The sequence below is a fragment of the Lolium rigidum genome, chromosome 7 (genome assembly GCF_022539505.1).
Source record: "Lolium rigidum isolate FL_2022 chromosome 7, APGP_CSIRO_Lrig_0.1, whole genome shotgun sequence".
In the NCBI taxonomy this organism is placed as follows: Eukaryota; Viridiplantae; Streptophyta; class Magnoliopsida; order Poales; family Poaceae; genus Lolium; species Lolium rigidum.
The window spans coordinates 191,551,711-191,570,451 of record NC_061514.1 but is presented as its reverse complement, the minus strand read 5'-3'; the positions used below and the strand labels follow the sequence as shown (position 1 = coordinate 191,570,451).

General features: G+C 46.9%; 2 protein-coding genes across 3 annotated transcripts; both read left to right on the top strand.

The window, feature by feature from the left end:
* The first annotated feature begins 8,653 nt into the window (after window positions 1–8,653).
* On the top strand, window positions 8,654–10,835 carry LOC124676808 (F-box/kelch-repeat protein At1g30090-like). 2 transcript variants are annotated; one of them, XM_047212835.1, is made up of 2 exons: window positions 8,654–8,903; window positions 9,150–10,835. In XM_047212835.1, the coding sequence occupies exon 2, from the start codon at window positions 9,361–9,363 to the stop codon at window positions 10,585–10,587; it is 1,227 nt and encodes a 408-aa protein (XP_047068791.1). In that variant the 5' UTR covers window positions 8,654–8,903; window positions 9,150–9,360; the 3' UTR covers window positions 10,588–10,835. The 2 variants fall into 2 exon arrangements, with proteins under 2 accessions (XP_047068791.1, XP_047068792.1); XM_047212836.1 differs by having other exon boundaries at window positions 9,123–10,835.
* Window positions 10,836–11,795: 960 nt separating this feature from the next.
* LOC124679239 lies at window positions 11,796–18,358 on the top strand. The gene is made up of 6 exons (XM_047215036.1): window positions 11,796–12,050; window positions 12,149–12,523; window positions 12,736–12,853; window positions 12,972–13,064; window positions 13,332–13,535; window positions 17,849–18,358. The coding sequence occupies exons 1-6, from the start codon at window positions 12,046–12,048 to the stop codon at window positions 18,119–18,121; spliced, it is 1,068 nt and encodes a 355-aa protein (XP_047070992.1). The 5' UTR covers window positions 11,796–12,045; the 3' UTR covers window positions 18,122–18,358.
* The last annotated feature ends 383 nt before the right edge of the window (window positions 18,359–18,741 follow it).

Genomic DNA, 18,741 nt, shown 5'->3' with positions numbered 1-18,741 from the left:
TGGGGCGGCAGTGCCGGTGGAGGCAGGGCGGCAGTGCCGGCGCAGGCGTCGATGGTGGCTTGGCGGCAGTGCCGGGGCATTCTAGCCGGCAGTGCCGGGGTCGACGGCAGTGCCGGCCTGTGGTGTGCGGCAGTGCCGGCCCTGGAGCTCCCAGCTCCTATTCCTCCTTCTCTTCCATGCTTCCGTGACATCGGCCTTGCGTCCTCGGGTCTCCATGACATTCTCCCTTCCCTCCGTACTTGTCGTCGAGTTCCTATCATCGAAGTAATTGCAGTCTCCCATCGATTCCACGTATATGATCTTTCCGTTTGTCTAGCCTAGACAAGAGGGGCTGTTACAACATATAGTTTACCCTTTTGAACAGCTCGATGTTGGGATTTAGGTAGGTAACCTATTTTGGGACATGGGATTATAGATGGGAGGCTCATCCATGGAAATTAATTAACATGGGTCAGCCTCATTTTCAAAGGAAATAAATGAACCAGTCGCCTTGGTGTGGAGAAGACTCATTTTGTAATAAATCAAGCTGCCAAAAATTCACTTTAGAGCTCGGCCAACATGAACCTCTTTATTTTTCAATATTTGAAAACATGATTTCAAAAGTTTCAAACTTTTTTTTGTCTAGACGTAGAAGTTAAGCCCAAAATACCTTATATTCTGAACTTAACAAATATAACAAAATTTGGAGGATTGAAAATTTGCACCATTTAGATTTGTCATTTTTGCGCAAAGCGAAATACATGGTATTTCAAATCGAGTTTTTACAACGTTGGCAGACTACATTATTTCCCACATCTAGATTTGTTTGCTCGGAACTTTGTAAATCTTATTTTTTGCAAATGCGAGAACTTTTTTGAAACTTGAAAACCATAGCTTTTGAGTTATTTAAAATTCGGGCTTATAAGTAGGATCATGTATGGTGTTAAATAAAATGTACTGTAATATACGTTTTCATACCGTATTGGTTTGGTCTTGCAACTGAGTTCACGTCTTAGGAGTAATTCACTACTAGGGAAAGCGTTATTGCCGGCGCACCAAAAAAGGTTATTGTCGGCGCTGGTGGAAACATGCCGGTGGTAATAGGTTACCGCCGGCGCACCAGCCGGTGCGCCGGCAAGTAACATGAGTTATCCCCCGCGCACCAGGCCTGGTGCGTCGGCGGTATGTTTTTTCAGATTTCAAAAAAGGCCGATCTACATCTAGATCTAGGTCAAGCTTGGGTTTTTCCTCGAAAACCGTGGCCGTGGGCTGCCTTTTTGTTCTTGCCACGCCGGTGATGGAGTAGTGGGGGGAGGAGGAGGAAGAGGCCGGAGGTGGAGGTGGAGGTGGTGGAGGAGGCCCGAGGTGGAGTAGGAGGAGGAGGTCACTGGAGGAGGAGGAGGCCCGAGGTGGTGGTGGAGGAGGAGGAGCAGTAGGAGGAGGCCGTCGGGAAAAATTCAAACTTCTTCAAAAAAAAATTGTTCAACTTCGAACATGTTCAATTTCTTAAAAAAAATCAGAAAAATTTGACATGCAAAACCAACAAAAATCACCATAAAAAACCATCGAAAATCAAGAAATAACATACGCAGAAACCTGAACAAAAACCGACTGCCATGCTAATGGGCCGGCCCAACCTTCATCGCCCTGTGCGGAGCGCCAGTTAGCTCCCGCAACAAGCAGCGAATAGGAATTGCCCTTTTACCACAGGTCACGCACCAGACCCGGTGGTTCGAGCCTGTGACTCGTGCTTGGGGGGCAGGAGTTGTGTTGTGGCAGACCACGTGAGATTGCCGGAGCTGTGAGTCTGAAGTTCAAAGGCCCATACCATACGTTATTAGGATTGTCGATCGCATCGCAGTCCTTTACGATCGCGTCTCACGCATAAGCACTCGGGGGTGTTGTATGCCGACCTGGTCAGCACATACCAGGTGCCGCACACCCCCAGGCGGGTTGTTGGGCCGACCCAACAATCCCCCACCTTTTATTTTATTTTTGCTTTTTGTTTTTTGTTCTATTTTTCTTTTTACGTTTTTCAAAAGTTGATTCTTTTAGATCCAATTTTTCAAAATTCGGAAATTTAAAATTTTATTTTTTTCTGAAATCTAAATATTTTCAAAATTTGAATATTTTTCGAACTTGAACTTTTTTTAGAGATTGAACAATTTTTAAAAATTTTGTTTTTTTTAAAATTTGAACATATTTTGAATTTGGACATTTTTTGAATACGAAAAAAATTCGATTTTTTTTAATTTCAACATTTTTCAAATTTGACCACTTTTTCCATTTAAACATTTTTAAATTTTGAACATTTTTTATATTAGAACATTTTAAACTTGAACTATTTTCAGATTTGTATTTTAATTTGAACTATTTTCGAATCTGAACTTTTTCAAAAAAAAAATTAAAAACAAAAAAAGGAAACAAAAAAGAAAACAGAAAAACAAACAAAAAGAAAGAAAAAACAGAAACAGAAAAAAGAAAAGGAGGGGAAAACGTAAATGGGCCAGGCCCAATACCCGACCAGGATGTGCGATGTCTGTTAGGCACCGACCTGGTCTATGTATAGGATTCCGGACACGCTTGAGATGGGCCGGTCGATGCCGTGTTGGCCCGGCCATACCCCCGTCTTGGACTAGCCAGTGGAACCCATCCTTCCTGCCAGCACCCCTTCTCCTTCTTTTCTTTTTCTTCCTAGGGCGCGTTTGGTAGCCTGCATCCCCCTTGGCTCGCATGGGGGGAGCAATTTTCGGCCCATTTGGATGCCTCGGCCGAGCCGCGTTGTTGCATGAACCGATTCTCAAAGCAGTATCGGGCCAGGCCCTCGAGGAACGCCCGGTTCGGCAGTTTCCAACGGTGCAGGCAAATCTCCACGCCCGCTGATGCAAAAGGGAATCTTCGGCGCACGGGCGGAGACGAGAATGGAGATGGCGGGAGCTGCGGCGTGCATTGGCGAAAAGCGAAAAGGGGGGCGGGAAGGATTTCGTCACCTCCCGCCGCGCTCCATGGCCTCTTTCTACCCCCTCCTCCACTGCCCCCCAAAGAGCTCCTCCTCCCGTCGGCAAGCAGGTAAGAGGTGCACGCATCTCCGGTCGGTGACGATTGAGCAGCGGTGGAGGCGGCGGCGATGAGTACATCTGAGCTACCTCCTGGTCCAGCGCATCTTCACCTCCGGCCATGACTGTAAGTCATCCTTTATCCCCGTACCGCGGCAATGTTTAGATCTAGGTTAGGAGTAGTCAGATCTTGTCTAGGGTTTGCTCTTGTAGCAGGGGTTAGTCCAATGATATGCTTGTGTGATTTAGGATGAACTCTTGTTTGGTTGCTACCGTTGCCATGACCTGCTTGTGTGATTTAGGATGAACTTGTCCGGTTGCTACCGTTGCCATGACCTGCTTGTGTGATTTAGGATGAACTTGTCCGGTTGCTACCGTTGCCATGACCTGCTTGGTTGATTTAGGATGAACTTGTCCGGTTGCTAACGTTGCCATGAACTGCTTGTCTGATTTAGGATGTACATTGATGTGTGTAGGACTCCTTCTGCGATGAATTTAGCCAGGCGCTTGTCTGCATTGGGGATTCACAGATCCCTTCCCAAGTTCCCGATTCGTAGCCCACGTACGAGTCCAAGGTCACCCCTCTGCCCGTGTCTGACCTGGTGGCTCAGGTAGCGGCAGAGGTGGCTGCTAGGTTGGCCACCACTAAGAAGAACAAGAACCGCAGGGAAGTGGAGAAGGCCCTGAAGTCCGGGCAGGAAAGGAATGCCACCATGAAATGGCTTCCATTCATGTCCAGCTTCGTGTTGGAGAAGATGTGTGGCTTGATCCAGAGCGGGGTGCGTACTGACAAAGGCTTCAAGGAAGTCCATATGTCCGTGGCTAAGGGCCTAGCTGAGCACTGTGGTGTCTCCGTCTGCTCCACGCGGTGTACAACCACCCGAGGAAGTGGAGGCGAGGTGGCTCACCATTAGCAGAGCTCCGCGAACTAAGCGGTGCTCGGTGGTGTGAGGACACCAAGTGCATCGTCCTTGAGGGTGAGCACTACTGCGGGCACGTCGCGGTGAGCACATCAATAACTCAGTCCTCCTCACTAACTTTTGTGATCAGCCACAAGCACAACTAACATCATTGTCCCTTCGTATCGTAGGATCACCCAAAGGATGCGGAGTTCCTCAATGTGCCCATCGCCAACTATGACGAGATGCACACCATCTTCTCCTTCGGCCTCGCCACCGGCAAGTACGCCATGTGATCCAGTGAGCCCCTGGGCTCTGCTGCCCCTGCACCTGAGGATGCTGATACCCAGGAGTCCGACACGGTGAACCTCGATGCTGACAAGCCCACTGACGCGCCTAAGAAGCCGACCGCCGGCAAGAGGAAGAGAGGTGCCTTCGCGGACGATGAGCCGGTGGACTTCACCAACATGACTGTTGCTGTGAAGGAGGTCGCACATGCCATCAGGGCGAAGAAGCCAACGGACATGCACCCTGACCTCTACAATGCGGTCATGGACATGCTTGGCTTCACCGAGGATGATTTGATGGTCGCCCTCAGCCACCTCATCGACCACAAGACTTAGGGTTCCAGCTTCGTCGGCATGATCGAGCCACACCGCGTCCTCTGGCTGAGTAACTACCTTGGCAAGTACCACGGCAAGGTGTAGTGGTGCCCTTGACGGGGTGGTTCAAGGAGGCATGCATGGAGATGGTGATGATGGTGATGATGATGTGATGATGTATATTCTGCCAGTAGCTAGGATGAAAACATTTGGCCCCTTTTTGTCAGTATGATGAGGTGGTATATACTAACCCCTCAGGTCATGGTGAACTTTGCGGCGTTCTATTGAGATACCCACTTTTGTTGTGGTGGTAGGACGACACCACGGTAGTGTAGGATAAACTTCTGATTGACTTTTTGAATGATATGCATGCCCCTGTTAGTTTCAGATTTGCTGTCAACACTTGTCTTGTTCTATTGCTCATTTCTGCATTGCTTCATTGTTATGATTGCTAACTTCTTTTTATGCCATGCTACTGGTATGTGGTGGTTCGCGGGCGGGTTCGAGGAATCTACAGCTCATGGAGAGTCTGTCAAGATCAGGTCAATGGCTACTCCAACAACAGCTACCGAGGAGATGCAACATGGAAGGAGGCACATCAAGAGTACCTCACCTACCTGGAAGAGGAGCTCCTGGAAGATCAGGCCATTGATGATACAATGCCATTAGCACAGCTGCCGCCGGAGGAAGTACATGCTCTACAAGGAGCACCACCAGAGGTACGTCCCAACCGGGTCAAAGATTACATCATCACCTTCCTCATCGTGCTGATCGTGTTCTTCTAAGTGGTCTATGATCGTATGTTGTATGCCATGGCATGGTAATCCCACCCTATTTAAATTGTGGTAAGGATATGAAACCGTGATTTGAGCAACCAAACAGCCGATTCCTGTTTTCCTCCGTGCAATATAGGCTGGAAACGGGCAACCAAACGATGGGGCCTGAGTTCCTTCTCCGGCGCGCAAAAGGCCGCACATGCTACCAAACGACCGACAAAAAGTGGCCCATGGCTCGTTCTCAACGCGCAATGCCTCCCATCTCACTGTGCCAGGCATGCAGGAATTCGGCCCAGGCAACCAAACGGGCCCTAGCCGAGCGTACTGCGTACATGTGCTTGCTAATTCGGATCTTAGCTTTTCTTCCACGGCACAAGGATGCTAACACTTTATGGCTCACAACACAGTCTGCACTAAACAAAGAAGCTCCAGAGTTCCGATTCAATACAATCTGAGGAATCATGCTACATGACTATGGGTGCATATCACGCGGTGTAGCCGTGTAGGTGGCACATATGACACCATCATCCACAAACACACGGTTTAGTGTTGCCCAAGTGGGCAAGTCAGCCTCCTCTGATCATACCGGTCTCCGTGGGTTCCTCACTGATTGATCACCAACCCCCTTACCTAACACTTCGATTCTACTATACTAGTTAAGATGTGATGCCCATCCACTATTGTACACTATATCTTACCAGTGCTTTTGAAAACAATATTCCCATAGATTAAAAGTATTGAAATAAATATGTATAAAAATATGCAAGTAGATATATTATGCATATAGTACGTAGACCACAGGGTCTAGCTATAAAAGACATCATAGGCTACGTAAAAAATACAACCTTTAACCTAAAGTAAGAATTTTGTATATATTTCTACAGTCATAGGCGGATCACCTTGATTTCTGAACTTCTCGAGACCACACGTGTGGTGGCAAGCGATGATGTAGGCGAGCTCATCTTCAACACGCGTGGGCTGCGGCAGGGAGACCCTATGCCCCCCTTGTTGATTGACACAGTTATGAACATCCTTCACCTATTGTTGAGCGGGCAGCAGCGGATGGTCTGCTTACCGAGCTATCTTCGATGGGCTTTCGGCATCGTATCTCGATGTACGCCGATGATGTGGTTGTACGCCCGACAAGGATGGACCTCATGGCTTGTGCCTCCATTGTTGAGGATTTCAGCGTGGCGTCAGGTTTGTCGCACCAACCTGGTGAAGTGCTCCCTCTACCCAATTTGATTCTTATTGGAGCATCTGGAGTTGGCGCGCTTAATTCCTCGGCCGCGAGGTGGTCTCCTTCCATTTCAAGTACCTTGTATTTTCCATGGGTCTGCGAAAGGTGACGGCAGCTCAGCTGCAGGACAGTGCAGCTAGTTGGCTGCAACCCTAGTGTGCGAAACTGCTTAACTGTGGTGGTAGGATGATCCTTGTTCAAACTACACTCTGCGATCCCAATTCACGCAATGATGTCGTTGGATATCATGCCCAAGTTCGATCTTTGAGGCTCTCCGGAAGATCTGTAGGGCCTTCTTGTAGAAGGGACGTGAGGATGTCATGAGGGCATTGCTTGGTGGCGTGGGACCAGGTAGCCTACCCTAACTATGGTGGTCTCGGCATCCCCAACCTCCAGCTACTCAATCTTGCCCTTCGTTGTCATTGGGTGTGGCTACAAAAGGTGGACTCTGCCAGGGCTTGGGCGGAGTTTGATATTCGGCTGCTGGCACCTGCATGGCGATCTTTGATTCAGCCACAAGCTATGTGCTTGGCAATAGCGAGCGAGCTTGGTTCTGGACTGACCGTTGGCTCGAGGGACAGAGGGTGGCTGATTTTGCACCAAACATGGTTAAGATGGTCTCTAATAGGAGATTGAAAGCATGTTCAGTTAAAGAGGGGTCGATTGGACAGTAGCTCAGAGATTGTGGGATATGCATGGTGGGGCTCTAGTTGAGTTCTTCATATTGTGGGGGGGCGTTGTCCTAGTCCCGGAGTGGGACAATGTGCTAGCAGGGCGTTGGGCAGGTGATGGATGATATTCTTCCAAGTCACTGTACAAAGCTTTCAACGTTGTCTCGACGAGAGCAGTCATCACTGACGAGATCTGGCGGTCGCGGGCGCCGTACAATTGTAAGTTCTTCGCTTTGTTGGCCTCGAAGAATCGCTGTTGAAGGGCTGATAGGTTGCAGCGCCGGGGTCTCCAATGCTCGACGGCCTGCCCGCTCCGCGACCTGGAGCCAGAGACCTTGCATCACCTCGTCTTGGGTCGTGTGATGGCGCGTCAGGTCTGGTCCTGGGCACTCGTCCTATGGGATAAGGTTGATTGGATCCCAGACATGGACTCGGTCTTGGTGGAGTGGTGGTCATCTCGCTCCTGCTCTAAGGCACATAGACGAGATATGTGGACCGATGGTCATACTTATCTTCTGGTGCATATGGAGGCACATGAATGATATGGTCTTCAATAGCGTGGTGGCTGTCACATGTTGTTATTAGAGAGAAGATGAAGGAGTGCGATAGGTGGCGCTTGGGCAAATTGTCCCGCAGAACGGCCTTTTCCTTTCGGAGCCTAGAGAGTTAATGTGGCAGTTAGGAGAGTAGGTTTTTGTGGAAAGCTCCCCCCCCCCCCCCCGCTTGTAGGCAACAGTACTTTCCCTTCTTTAGCACTCTTTCATGTGATTGATACAACATATTCTCGGAAAAAAAATTATACAACCATAAATTTGTCTTTTTTAGCCCATCATAGATTGGGGTTTTACCAAAAAATTGCACAAGTGTACAGAACATTTGTATGCATTCACCGATTTGTTAGTTCTTTAACTCCAAACTACCAATTATAAAGACAAATTCATAAATCAAGCTCCAGTGGGCTTGGGTGCATGGAGATGGTTGATCATTCGATGATAGCTACCTGTTGAGGCTGCAGCTAGGATTTACAGTTAGATCCCTTCTATGAAGTAATCAAGTAAACATACAGAAAATTGTAACATCCAAGATGCATACAGGGAGAAAGTACACACAAAGAACGATGTATTATGCTGACAACATTTACAAAAACAATTACAGAAGGTGTTGTGGATGCAAGTTTTTGTTCGTTATATTACAAATAGTGATGATATGTTTATCCGCAAAAAATGAGGGTATGTTTTATCCGCAAAAATGTTAATATATAAATATAGTATATGTTTTACACGTATTTATATTCTCAGCTGAAATGTAGAAAAATAATTATGAAAACGAAGCGGAGGTTGGTCCAACAGATGTGCTGGGCCCACCCACCGAACAAATGCGTTGAAATAGCCGAAGATGTGGAAAGCTTCAGTTCAGCTGCTTTGCTCATCCTCTGGTTTGTTTGGTTTTGACCCAGCTCGGTGGTTAAAAGGAGCGGCATCAGCTGGGAAGATAAATGGCAGGGAGATCTTTTCCTATCCTGTAGACCTCCCCTCCTTGAATCAGAGCATACCAGCAGGCAGGGAAAAGGCGCAGGAGATTGACGCAAGGAGACCTCGGTTGTCTCAGCACTTCAGGTTACTTTCTGTTGGAAGTGTCATCATGATTCTCGGAAATCCCATTTCTTCCAAGAACTAGAAAGTAAGTCGTGTTTGCCCCCTTTCTTCTTTCGTATAATACTATCTGCTAGAGGGGTTTCTTGGTGTATATTTTGCTGTGAATCACCATGAATTGGAGGGCGCAAGTTTAACTAACTAGGGTTTGATTAGTTCAAGATTGTTCCGTAGGAAATCCTGATTTTGTACTAGTCCTATTGGGAAGAAATTATTGCTTCCTTCTAACTCCGTTCTCGCTCTCCAGTGTTTGATTGCTTGTTTTCCGAATCAGGTTGGCTGCTTCTTTGAAATGCCATGGATGTAGCACTGGGCCAATAAATTGGGGATTTTTGCTTGTGCAAGAATAATTTTGTCTATAGTGCCACCATTTTCCTCAGAATAATAGAGAACCAAGATTGAGAGTGTTCTGATAGAAAACTTTGATTTGTGTGTTGGGGACATGGTCGCTGGTGCCTTCTTCAGTGTTGCAATTTGAGACGAGTATGCGCCGCGTCCGAGTCTCATCTCACCAGACTCCTGTCCAGAAGCTCGGTGATTCGCAGATGAAACTGACACCCAAGTTCCGGCTTGCCGCAGCCTCTGCACTGCCGTCGCCGACATTAACCTCTGATATTGATCAATCTTCATGGGAGACACCCCTCATACCTGGCCTTCCGGACGACGCCGCACTCAATTGCCTCCTTCGGCTACCTGTTGAGGCCCATGATGCCTGCAGGCTCGTCTCTCGCCGGTGGCACCACCTCCTGGCCGACAAGGCACGGTTCTTCACGCAGAGGAAAGCAATGGGCTTCCGGTCGCCGTGGTTGTTCACCCTGGCGTTCCACCGTTGCACTGGTAAGATACAGTGGAAGGTGCTGGACCTGGACTGCTTAACCTGGCACACCATTCCTGCCATGCCGTGCCGGGACCGGGCTTGCCCCCGTGGGTTTGGCTGCATTGCAATCCCCAGTGATGGCACCCTTCTTGTCTGCGGTGGGCTAGTCTCTGACATGGATTGCCCATTACATTTGGTACTCAAGTATGATGTTTACAAGAACCGCTGGACCGTGATGACCCGGATGCTGTCGGCACGGTCCTTCTTTGGTGGTGGCGTGATCGATGGAAGGGTTTATGTTGCTGGGGGCTATAGCACGGACCATTTTGAGCTGAACTCAGCAGAGGTTCTTGATCCAGCTAAGGGTGCTTGGAAACCAGTTGCTAGTATGGGCATCAACATGGCTTCATCAGATTCTGCTATCATGAGTGGTAGGCTTTATCTCACTGAAGGTTGTGCATGGCCTTTCTTCTCCTCGCCTAGAGGGCAGGTGTATGATCCAAAGATTGACCGCTGGGAGGCGATGCCAGTTGGAATGCGTGAAGGGTGGACAGGATTGAGCGTGGTCATCGACGATCGTTTATTCGTCATTTCAGAGTATGAGAGGATGAAGGTTAAGGTCTATGATGCAGAGATGGATTCGTGGGCTTCTGTAAACGGCCCTCCTATGCCTGAGCGGATTATGAAACCTTTGTCCGTGAGTTGCCTGGACAGTAAGATAGTCGTTGTCGGCCGTGGTCTCCAAGTAGCAATTGGCCACATCAAGAAACAGTCAGGAAGTGGAAGCGGTTGTAATCGTAGGACTTCGAGCTACTTGATTTGTTGGCAAGATGTCGATGTTCCAAGGGCATTCAGCGATCTGACGCCTTCAAGCAGTCAGATCTTGCATGCTTAACTGCATCTGAAGCTCTGGTAACCTGCAGACCAATCACAACTGGTCAATTATTTAAATCTGCTCTCATCTATTTAAACCGCTTATCTGTGTTGTACAACAGCTGTGTTCTGTATATTAGACTCTTTCCTGTTATGTTCTATAATCTGTAAATGTTGTATATTAGTAACGAAATAATGCGAGACAATGTTGTGAGTAGTAGATGTTTGTGGGTAATTACCAGAACTGTTGCATTTCAGTCGTTACACTGATCTGACTCTTTGCTGAATGTACTCTGCTCAATTTGGAAGTAGTATATTTGTGTTGTGGCCAATTCGGCGAACCAGTTTTATATTTAGTATTCCTTTGTGCGAGATGAAATGATCCATGGATTGTTTGTAGCGCATGACGTAGCTGTGCTTATGTTGCAAAAAGTAACAGTTGATGGCCTGTAAATAGCTCTACTGCTATCAAAATTCAGAGATACTGTTGGTGCTGGAGTTGTCAAGAATCAGTTTGCGTTGTTTCCCCAGACACACAACAACCCATAGGAAATCGATATTCTATAGACACAAGATAACAGCGTCTGCAATAATAATTCATTTAGCCCACCAAATCTGCATGTATGCAGTGAAGTTCCCTATCAGGCTATCACACAATGCCTTCTCCAGCTAGCTAAGCTACAGTTGCTGCAACTTGGCATCGTCAAAAAATGATTTCAAATAAAATCGGGAGTGAGGAACAGGTACCGCAAAAAATGTAAAATGTATTGCCCGTGAACGCAAATAGGTTCAGTCGATTTTATTTCTTTTCGTTCTTTTCTTTCATTTTCTTATTTTTTGTATGGCTGAAGATCTTGAAGAATTGATTGGCATATCGAGCCTCAGTGTAAACTTACGGGTCTCTAAGGTTCTGAAAGAGAAGATCATTTATCTGTTGTTAATCAACAGTGGTGCATTTTTAATCCATCTATTCAGATACTGTTTTCTAATATTATTTTCCAAGAAGATCATGGCTGTAAAAACTAAAAATAAACAGAACAAATACTTGTTATTTCTGGAAAGGGGAGAGCCATGTTTAGAAAACTGAAGAAAATAGAGAGATCAAAATTACATATTTTTGTTCTCCACTGTGGAAGAAGTTATCAAGTACTCCTTGCAGCCAGCCATCCCCAACTACTAGTACTACAGAAGCGTGTAGGCACTATCCACCACAAATGCTAATCCAGAAGAAGACAACAATCCAACCCAAATGTCCTCTTGTCTTGTGGCCATCATCAAGCCAACTGAAATGTGTCATTAAAATAAGCAACTGAAGTGTGTAAGTCTGTTTCAGACCTTCATCTTGCCATCTAGACTATGAAAAGTCTTTACAATCAGCTAACTGAACTCATTTCATACACGCAATTTTTCTAAGATCTGTGCGAAAATTTTAGCATTTTCACGTGCAATTTATATGTTCAACATGTGCTAGATTGGTAGAATGAGGTATGGTTTTTAGCTTATGCTGAGTATTACAATTTTCACAAATAATTAAGATGTATTCAGTTCCATTATTTATCTGAAATTTTATAAGTGAACTACAGATATACCCAGAAACGAGCTGATCCTAGAATAACCAGTCCTGAAGTTTCCCTCAGAAAACCATCTAGAGATCGAAGCAACAGACCAGCAGCAATGGAGGCGCTCTACTTGCTGGGCTCCCTGACCACCACGCTCCTCACCTCCACCGTCCTCTCCCTCCTCCTACTTCTCCGCCTCCCATTCGCTACCCGCCCTGCTCCCGGCGGTGGTGGCGCGCGGCTCTACGAGGGCCGCGTCCGGCACTCCCGCCGGCGGCCGGCGGGGCACGCCTTCGAGTACGCCGTGCGCTACGCCCTCGTCGACCTCGATCTCCTCCCCCTTCCTGGCTACCTCTCCGCCGCCGACGCCCGCCGCATCGCCTCCACCTCTGGCCCCGTGTAAGCCCCCTAATGCAATTTGCAACTTCCTGACGCAATTTCATAATATAAATTACACACATCTTTTTTTAAAAAAAAAATCTACAATGAAAACCACAGTTCTTTTGCATGTAAGAAACCAAAAGAATTTGGCAAAAGCATAACCAGAACTTTTTTTTTTGTATAACTGTACCCATTTGCACTGAGGCGAGTTAGTTCATTGTTTGATCAAGGCGTCTCCTGACGGTACCCAAGAGCGTGGGGTATGAGCAGAACCCACTCAGCGTCTACTACTGCTACGATGAGGCGGTGCAAGAACAGGATGAAGACCTCAAGATGTGCATTGCTGAAGTGAGGCCCTCCTCTGTGTTTTTTTAGATCGAACCTCTCCTCTGTGTTGGATTCATATTATTGTGTTTAGTTAGTTCATTACTGTGTTGTCTGTCTAATATTTTGCTATTGGTTCCAGGTCACAAATACTCCCTGGGGGGAGAAGGTGATGTTTACCTTCCAGCCGGGTTCTGATCTTGTTGCAAAACCTTTGCATGTCAGCCCTTTCATGGTATGGCCTTTGTCAAGAATTATATATTATCTGATAGAATATGGTATCGAGGCCCTCCTTTGTGTTTTTAGATGGAACCTCTCCTCTGATTATAATATATAGTGTGGCGTGATGGACTGTAAATTTTATAGGCAAAATTGATATAATTTTAGTAAGGGTGTTTACTATGCTAATTGTTGGTCTTGATTGTGTTAATTTTGACTCGCTGTATTCAGTTCACTACCATTACATCTTATTAGTGTTTTATTTTTGTTGCATGAGCTCTAGGATATGCTTGGCAACTGGAGTATTCGTGCTGACGCCCCAGGCAATAATATTTATGTGGCTATTTCGGTTCAACATCCAACACTTGGAAACTATTTTACTGCAGCTTTGCAAGCCAAGTTAGTTGGGCAGACAAGTGACTCTGTTAAGCTAGCAACATTCTTCTGGCTGATGCCTCATAAGGTTGCTGCAGGGATATACTGGGAGGTAGCTTTCCAATATATGATGCTTCTTTTCTATTATCATGCTTATATTTATGATTTCATTCTCGTATATAACACTATCCTCATAGAGAGTGCTTTTAATACCTTCAAGATTGACTTGACGATTACTTTTCTTTCCTCATGCTGTGTCATTTTGAATTTCCTTTCTTGGTGGGGCAACTGGATTACTAGATGGGCAGATAATGGTGATTAATGAGAATTTTTGTTTGATGTACAACATCTATTTAAATAAAAATATAGAGAAAAGCTTCAAGGTATTTGAAGAATATATTCCAAGTTTACCCCCATAGTCGTGACTGCATGACAGCTTGTAGACCATTTAAATAATCTTGCTACATGTTTACCCCTTTGGGACCTTGAGGCAGCTTTTAACCCATTTTACTATTTTACCCAAACTTAAAAGGTAGAGTTTGTTAGGATGGCGTTGAAGCTATCTGGCTGGACAACTAGGATACTTTTTATTCATTTGGGGTTGCTGAATTATGTCAAATTTCGTCAAATGCTTTAAAATTGTGTGAAATTTTGTAAATTTTATTGAGTAGATTCACCCGTCATTTCACCCAGAAGTCCTAACTGATGGAGAAGGGTGGGCAGTATACTTTATACCTTCCACTCACGTCCAGGCTCCACCAAGCCTTCGACGTGGATCGATGTAGGTCGCAGTCTTCAACTCAACACCTCTTAGCTCTGATACCATATTGAATTGGATGCGCCAATTAGTTCATCCAAATGTCTGAACTGATGGAGAAGGGTGGGCATGTGTTATGTGGCTGCTAGGGTTTGGGAGGGAGAGAGAGGGCGCGAGAAGGCCGGCCGGGGGCCTTTTGCCCACGGCCGGGCAAGAGGGAAGGGATTTCCTTCTTAATTCTTGCTTGATTAGATTGATACGTCTCCTCTCCTTATATAGACAGGTTTACTTGACCCCTAAGAAAGCGACCCTTATCTCTAATTAACCCTAAGACTAATGGGCTATAGCGCCAGCCCAAGCCCATTACGTACTCTAACACTACACCCCACCTGGACATGCAGCTCGTCCTCGAGCTGCAACCTAAACAAACTATGACTCGACGCAACACAAACCTAACACCTAAAAACGAGCCTTTTACATCTTGGCTTGTTTTATTACTCTCAACCTGAAATGGACTGGGACGCTTTATTGTTGACCCCTGAACATAAAGTGGACACCATCCGCCCGTCGGATGTGCACCTGTACAACCACCTGGATCCCATGGAAACCAGCGGGACAAAAGGAGCTCACGCGGCGGCCGGCGGCAGAATGTAGTTGTGCTACGCGGTGTCGGTGACACCATGCCTTCTCCCCGCCGGATGACTGTCGAAGGCACAGACTTTGAGGTCGCTGCCCGCAGGAGAAACATCATGTCCGCCGCCCGTGGGGGAAACCACACGCCCAAGATCCCCGACGCAGCGGACGAGATCGAGGTCCCTTGCGCAACGAAGCGCAACTTGGAGGAGCTGCAGCTGCAGATCACGCATCTCCCGCACACGCCGACGCACTAGGAGGCCGCGCGCAGCAGCCTGCATCCTCACCGCCGCCGACATGTGGCGGATAGCGATCCAAGCCGGAAGCGGTGACGGTGACGGTGACGGAGGGAAACGGACCTGGTGGAAGGGCATCCCGGGCGGTGTCGATGTAGAGCCCGGGGCCAAGGTCGCTCCCACACCGCCGAAAGGCAGGGACGGCGTCTGTGGTGGCAGCAGCCGCTGCTGCGGTGTTGGTGGAAACGGTAGCTGCTGCTGTTGTTGCAGCTGCCCACCGAACGGCAGGGACAGCGTCGGTGAGGACAGCGATTGCAGCGGCGACGTTCGTGGCGGCGGCGGCGAGCTGCTGTTGCTGCTGTAAGCGTCCGGTGGGGAAGAAGGCGGTCGGCTGCTGGAGAAGAGGGACCCCCGGCGCCGAGGTAGGGCCCGGCCTGGAGATGGTGGACAGTGGCAGCGGGGACTGCAGCAGCTCGGCGTCGGTTGGCGGCGACGACAGCAGCAGCGTCGGCTGCAGCGGCCCGACGATCGCGGCGGAGGCCACCTGGTGCGTCGGCTGCCACGGCAGCAGCGCCACCGGCGGCGGCGGCCCGTAGGGACCGGCCAGGAAGAGGCGGATGTCCTGGACAGCAGTGGTGAGATCGCGGAGGGCTGCGGTGATCTCCGCCGGGGAGAGAACGGCGGGGACGTCGGAGTGTGGCGGCAGCGGGTGGGAAGAACTCGGTGGAGGGCTGGACATGATCGAACCCGGGAAAGCTGATACCAAGTGTTATGGTGCTGCTAGAGGGATGACGCGAGAGGGCCGGCCGGGGGCCTTGCCCACGGCCGGTGGCAAGAGGGAAGGGATTTCCTTCTTAATTCTTGCTTGATTAGATTGATACGTCTCCTCTCCTTATATAGAGAGGTTTACTTGACCCCTAAGAAAGCGACCCTTATCTCTAATTAACCCTAAGACTAATGGGCTATAGCGCCAGCCCAAGCCCATTACGTACTCTAACAGCATGATATTTCAACAAATTTTGAGAAAATAGTTAAATAGGATAAAGGCTGTCACAACTCACAAGGTCAGAATTGGGATAAAATGTTGCAATATTTTTCTTAATGCGTTATAATCTATCACAAGGTCGAATTCAAGGGTAAATTCAAATTTGTTTTAACCTTAGAATAACCTTAGCATTCAATAGAAGTCCATAAAAGAAAATAGCATTTGCTAAAGATGTCAGATTTTGACTGAGACATAAGATATACAAGGAGCTCCCAAAATATGTCAGGATCTTATTAAACTTGATGATCTCAACAACCCCACTGCAGGAAAATCCTGCCAATACCATTCTCGAAAAAAAATCCTGCCAATACACACTTGAAAAAAATGTCACAATTATCCCTTTACATTGCAAAAGATACATATCATCACACCATCCAATTGTATTTCCTCAAACTATCGCATCTTAAAACGCATTTTTTTGCTGCTAACCAAAAAAGGAACCATGCTTTTGTTGTCAGATTCTCATCCAATATGTACTTAGTACCTCCTCTACGGCTCTACCCATTGTCAGGCCGTACCCGAGAATACAGAGGCCATGAGCGAAACCATAAATTAGGCCTTTGATGCAGCCAATGGCAATTAGAAAAAACACAGATTTGTAATATATATCATATCATATTGGTGGTATAATTTTTTTTTGGAAGAAATTACATCTTAACAAAAAACGATTTTTAGAATTCAAAAGTTGTAATACTTTGGTAGAAATGTGCTAGCACTTCCTTTAGACAGATCGTCAAAATAATTCCTCATAAAAATATTCTCCAAAATGTCATGTACTATCAAGATTTGAAGATTTAAACAAATGGGATGAAACAACCTTTGATCCATGTGGGAAGCAGACCATCCGACGGCACCAGCCCCGGTAATCGGTTTGCTTCTCCCCTTGATGAATATGTGTTCTGTGACCAAGCACTGTGGCTGGGCCTCCATTTTCAATCGATGCACTGAGATCGCAGGGCCGGTAGAGATGTGAAATTAAGACGAAAACACAAAAAAAGAAGGTACAGATTGAAGGTCAGCCTGCAGTGTCCCGTTGATGCATGTTCATTGCGAAAACATATCTATTCAGGAAAATCACGACGGAATTATTTTGCATATGAGCAGTGATTGGGAGATGAACAGAACCGCGCCCACGCTAGAAGTGAAAGATAAAGAGAAAAGAGAGAAAAACAGATGCATGCGTAAGTTGGGGCCTCTCAAGTTAATTCGGTGGCAGATTTCCTAGGCAGTTACTATTTATGGACGAATTGATTAGTCCCATCTAACCTGGTCATTTGCAGCACCGAGTAACATTTTAACACTAAAAAAAATTAGGGGCCCTCCAAATTTGGAGGCCCTGTGCAGTCGACCACTTCGCCCGTGCGTTTTCCTTTGGATCACCTAAATGCATTTTCCTGTTTACGGACACTGACCGACTTTGATCTTAAGTAGGACCAGAATGAATTGTCCTTGTACCATGCTCCTCCTGTTTTTCCACTGAGCTCGCCCCCTTTGCGTTGTGCGCTCTCTCCCTCCCACCATTGTACCATGCTGCTGTAATCCTTGGGGATTTCACCCCCGTCTTTCGATTAAATGATATATGCAGGTGGAGGCCTTTGTGCCTCTCCCGGTAAACACTAAAAAAAAATTGTCCTTGTTTTTCCATAGCTTTGAATGCTCTCTGTAGAATGCTTCAAACAATTGGTTATTACTGCATATAGTTAGCACTTGATGTTAAAGATGCTCATCCAATCTTTTCTGGCTCTTATCTTCAGGCCTTCAGGCTTTGGCTGAAAAATGTCAGGTTTCTGGACCATCCGAGGTACCTGAGCCTGAGCTACAGGGATGAAGCTCTGAAGCGCGACCATGAGATCCGCTCCTCATGCAGCTTCCTTGGTCAGAAACCGAAAGCAAACATCGAAAGCGGCGGCACGACGATGACCGATGAAAGGACAGAAAACATGAACAATCAGGACTACAAAGATGGCGGAGTGAGCATCAGGGGGAGGTGGTGCGTGTGGAGGGATGCTCAGTGGCCGTGGTGCTGATGACAGCGCCATAAACATGGAGTGGTCATATTATCTGTTTGGAGGAAATTGTTTTTGAAATTCTTGCCATGCACACACGAGACGAGATGTAAGTATACAGTGCTAAAATATGATGATTGATGAGGTGTAATTTAATTTCGTGGAAGTAACAAACATGCCTGACTTGGAATAATCGTGTGTGCGTGGATAGATTCCATCCGTATATAACTGTTGCGCCACATAGCCGACACACATGTACATTATTGATTTAGGCTATGTTTGGTAGCGAAGTATTTTTAAAGTATTACAAGAATACTTTAGTTTCTAAAATTACTGCAGTTTACAATACTTTGATGCGTTTGGCAATGGCTAAAAACTGCAATATAAATACTGAAGTATCCCTCAAACTGCAGTTTTTTCAACGTATTAAAAAATGAACCCCCGACCTCTTTTTTCTAAAACGGAGAAAGCGAGAAAAACAGCCTGCCGTCCTCGCTATGTTGGTTCGTCCCCGCTGCTGCCATGTTTCCTCAAGACTCGGGAGATGCGATCGTGCGCAGTCATGGATAAAGAAAGAAAAATACAGCGATGGAGAGAAGAAAGGTGAGCGCTGCCAGAGTTTGAGATTGGCGCCTGCTTCT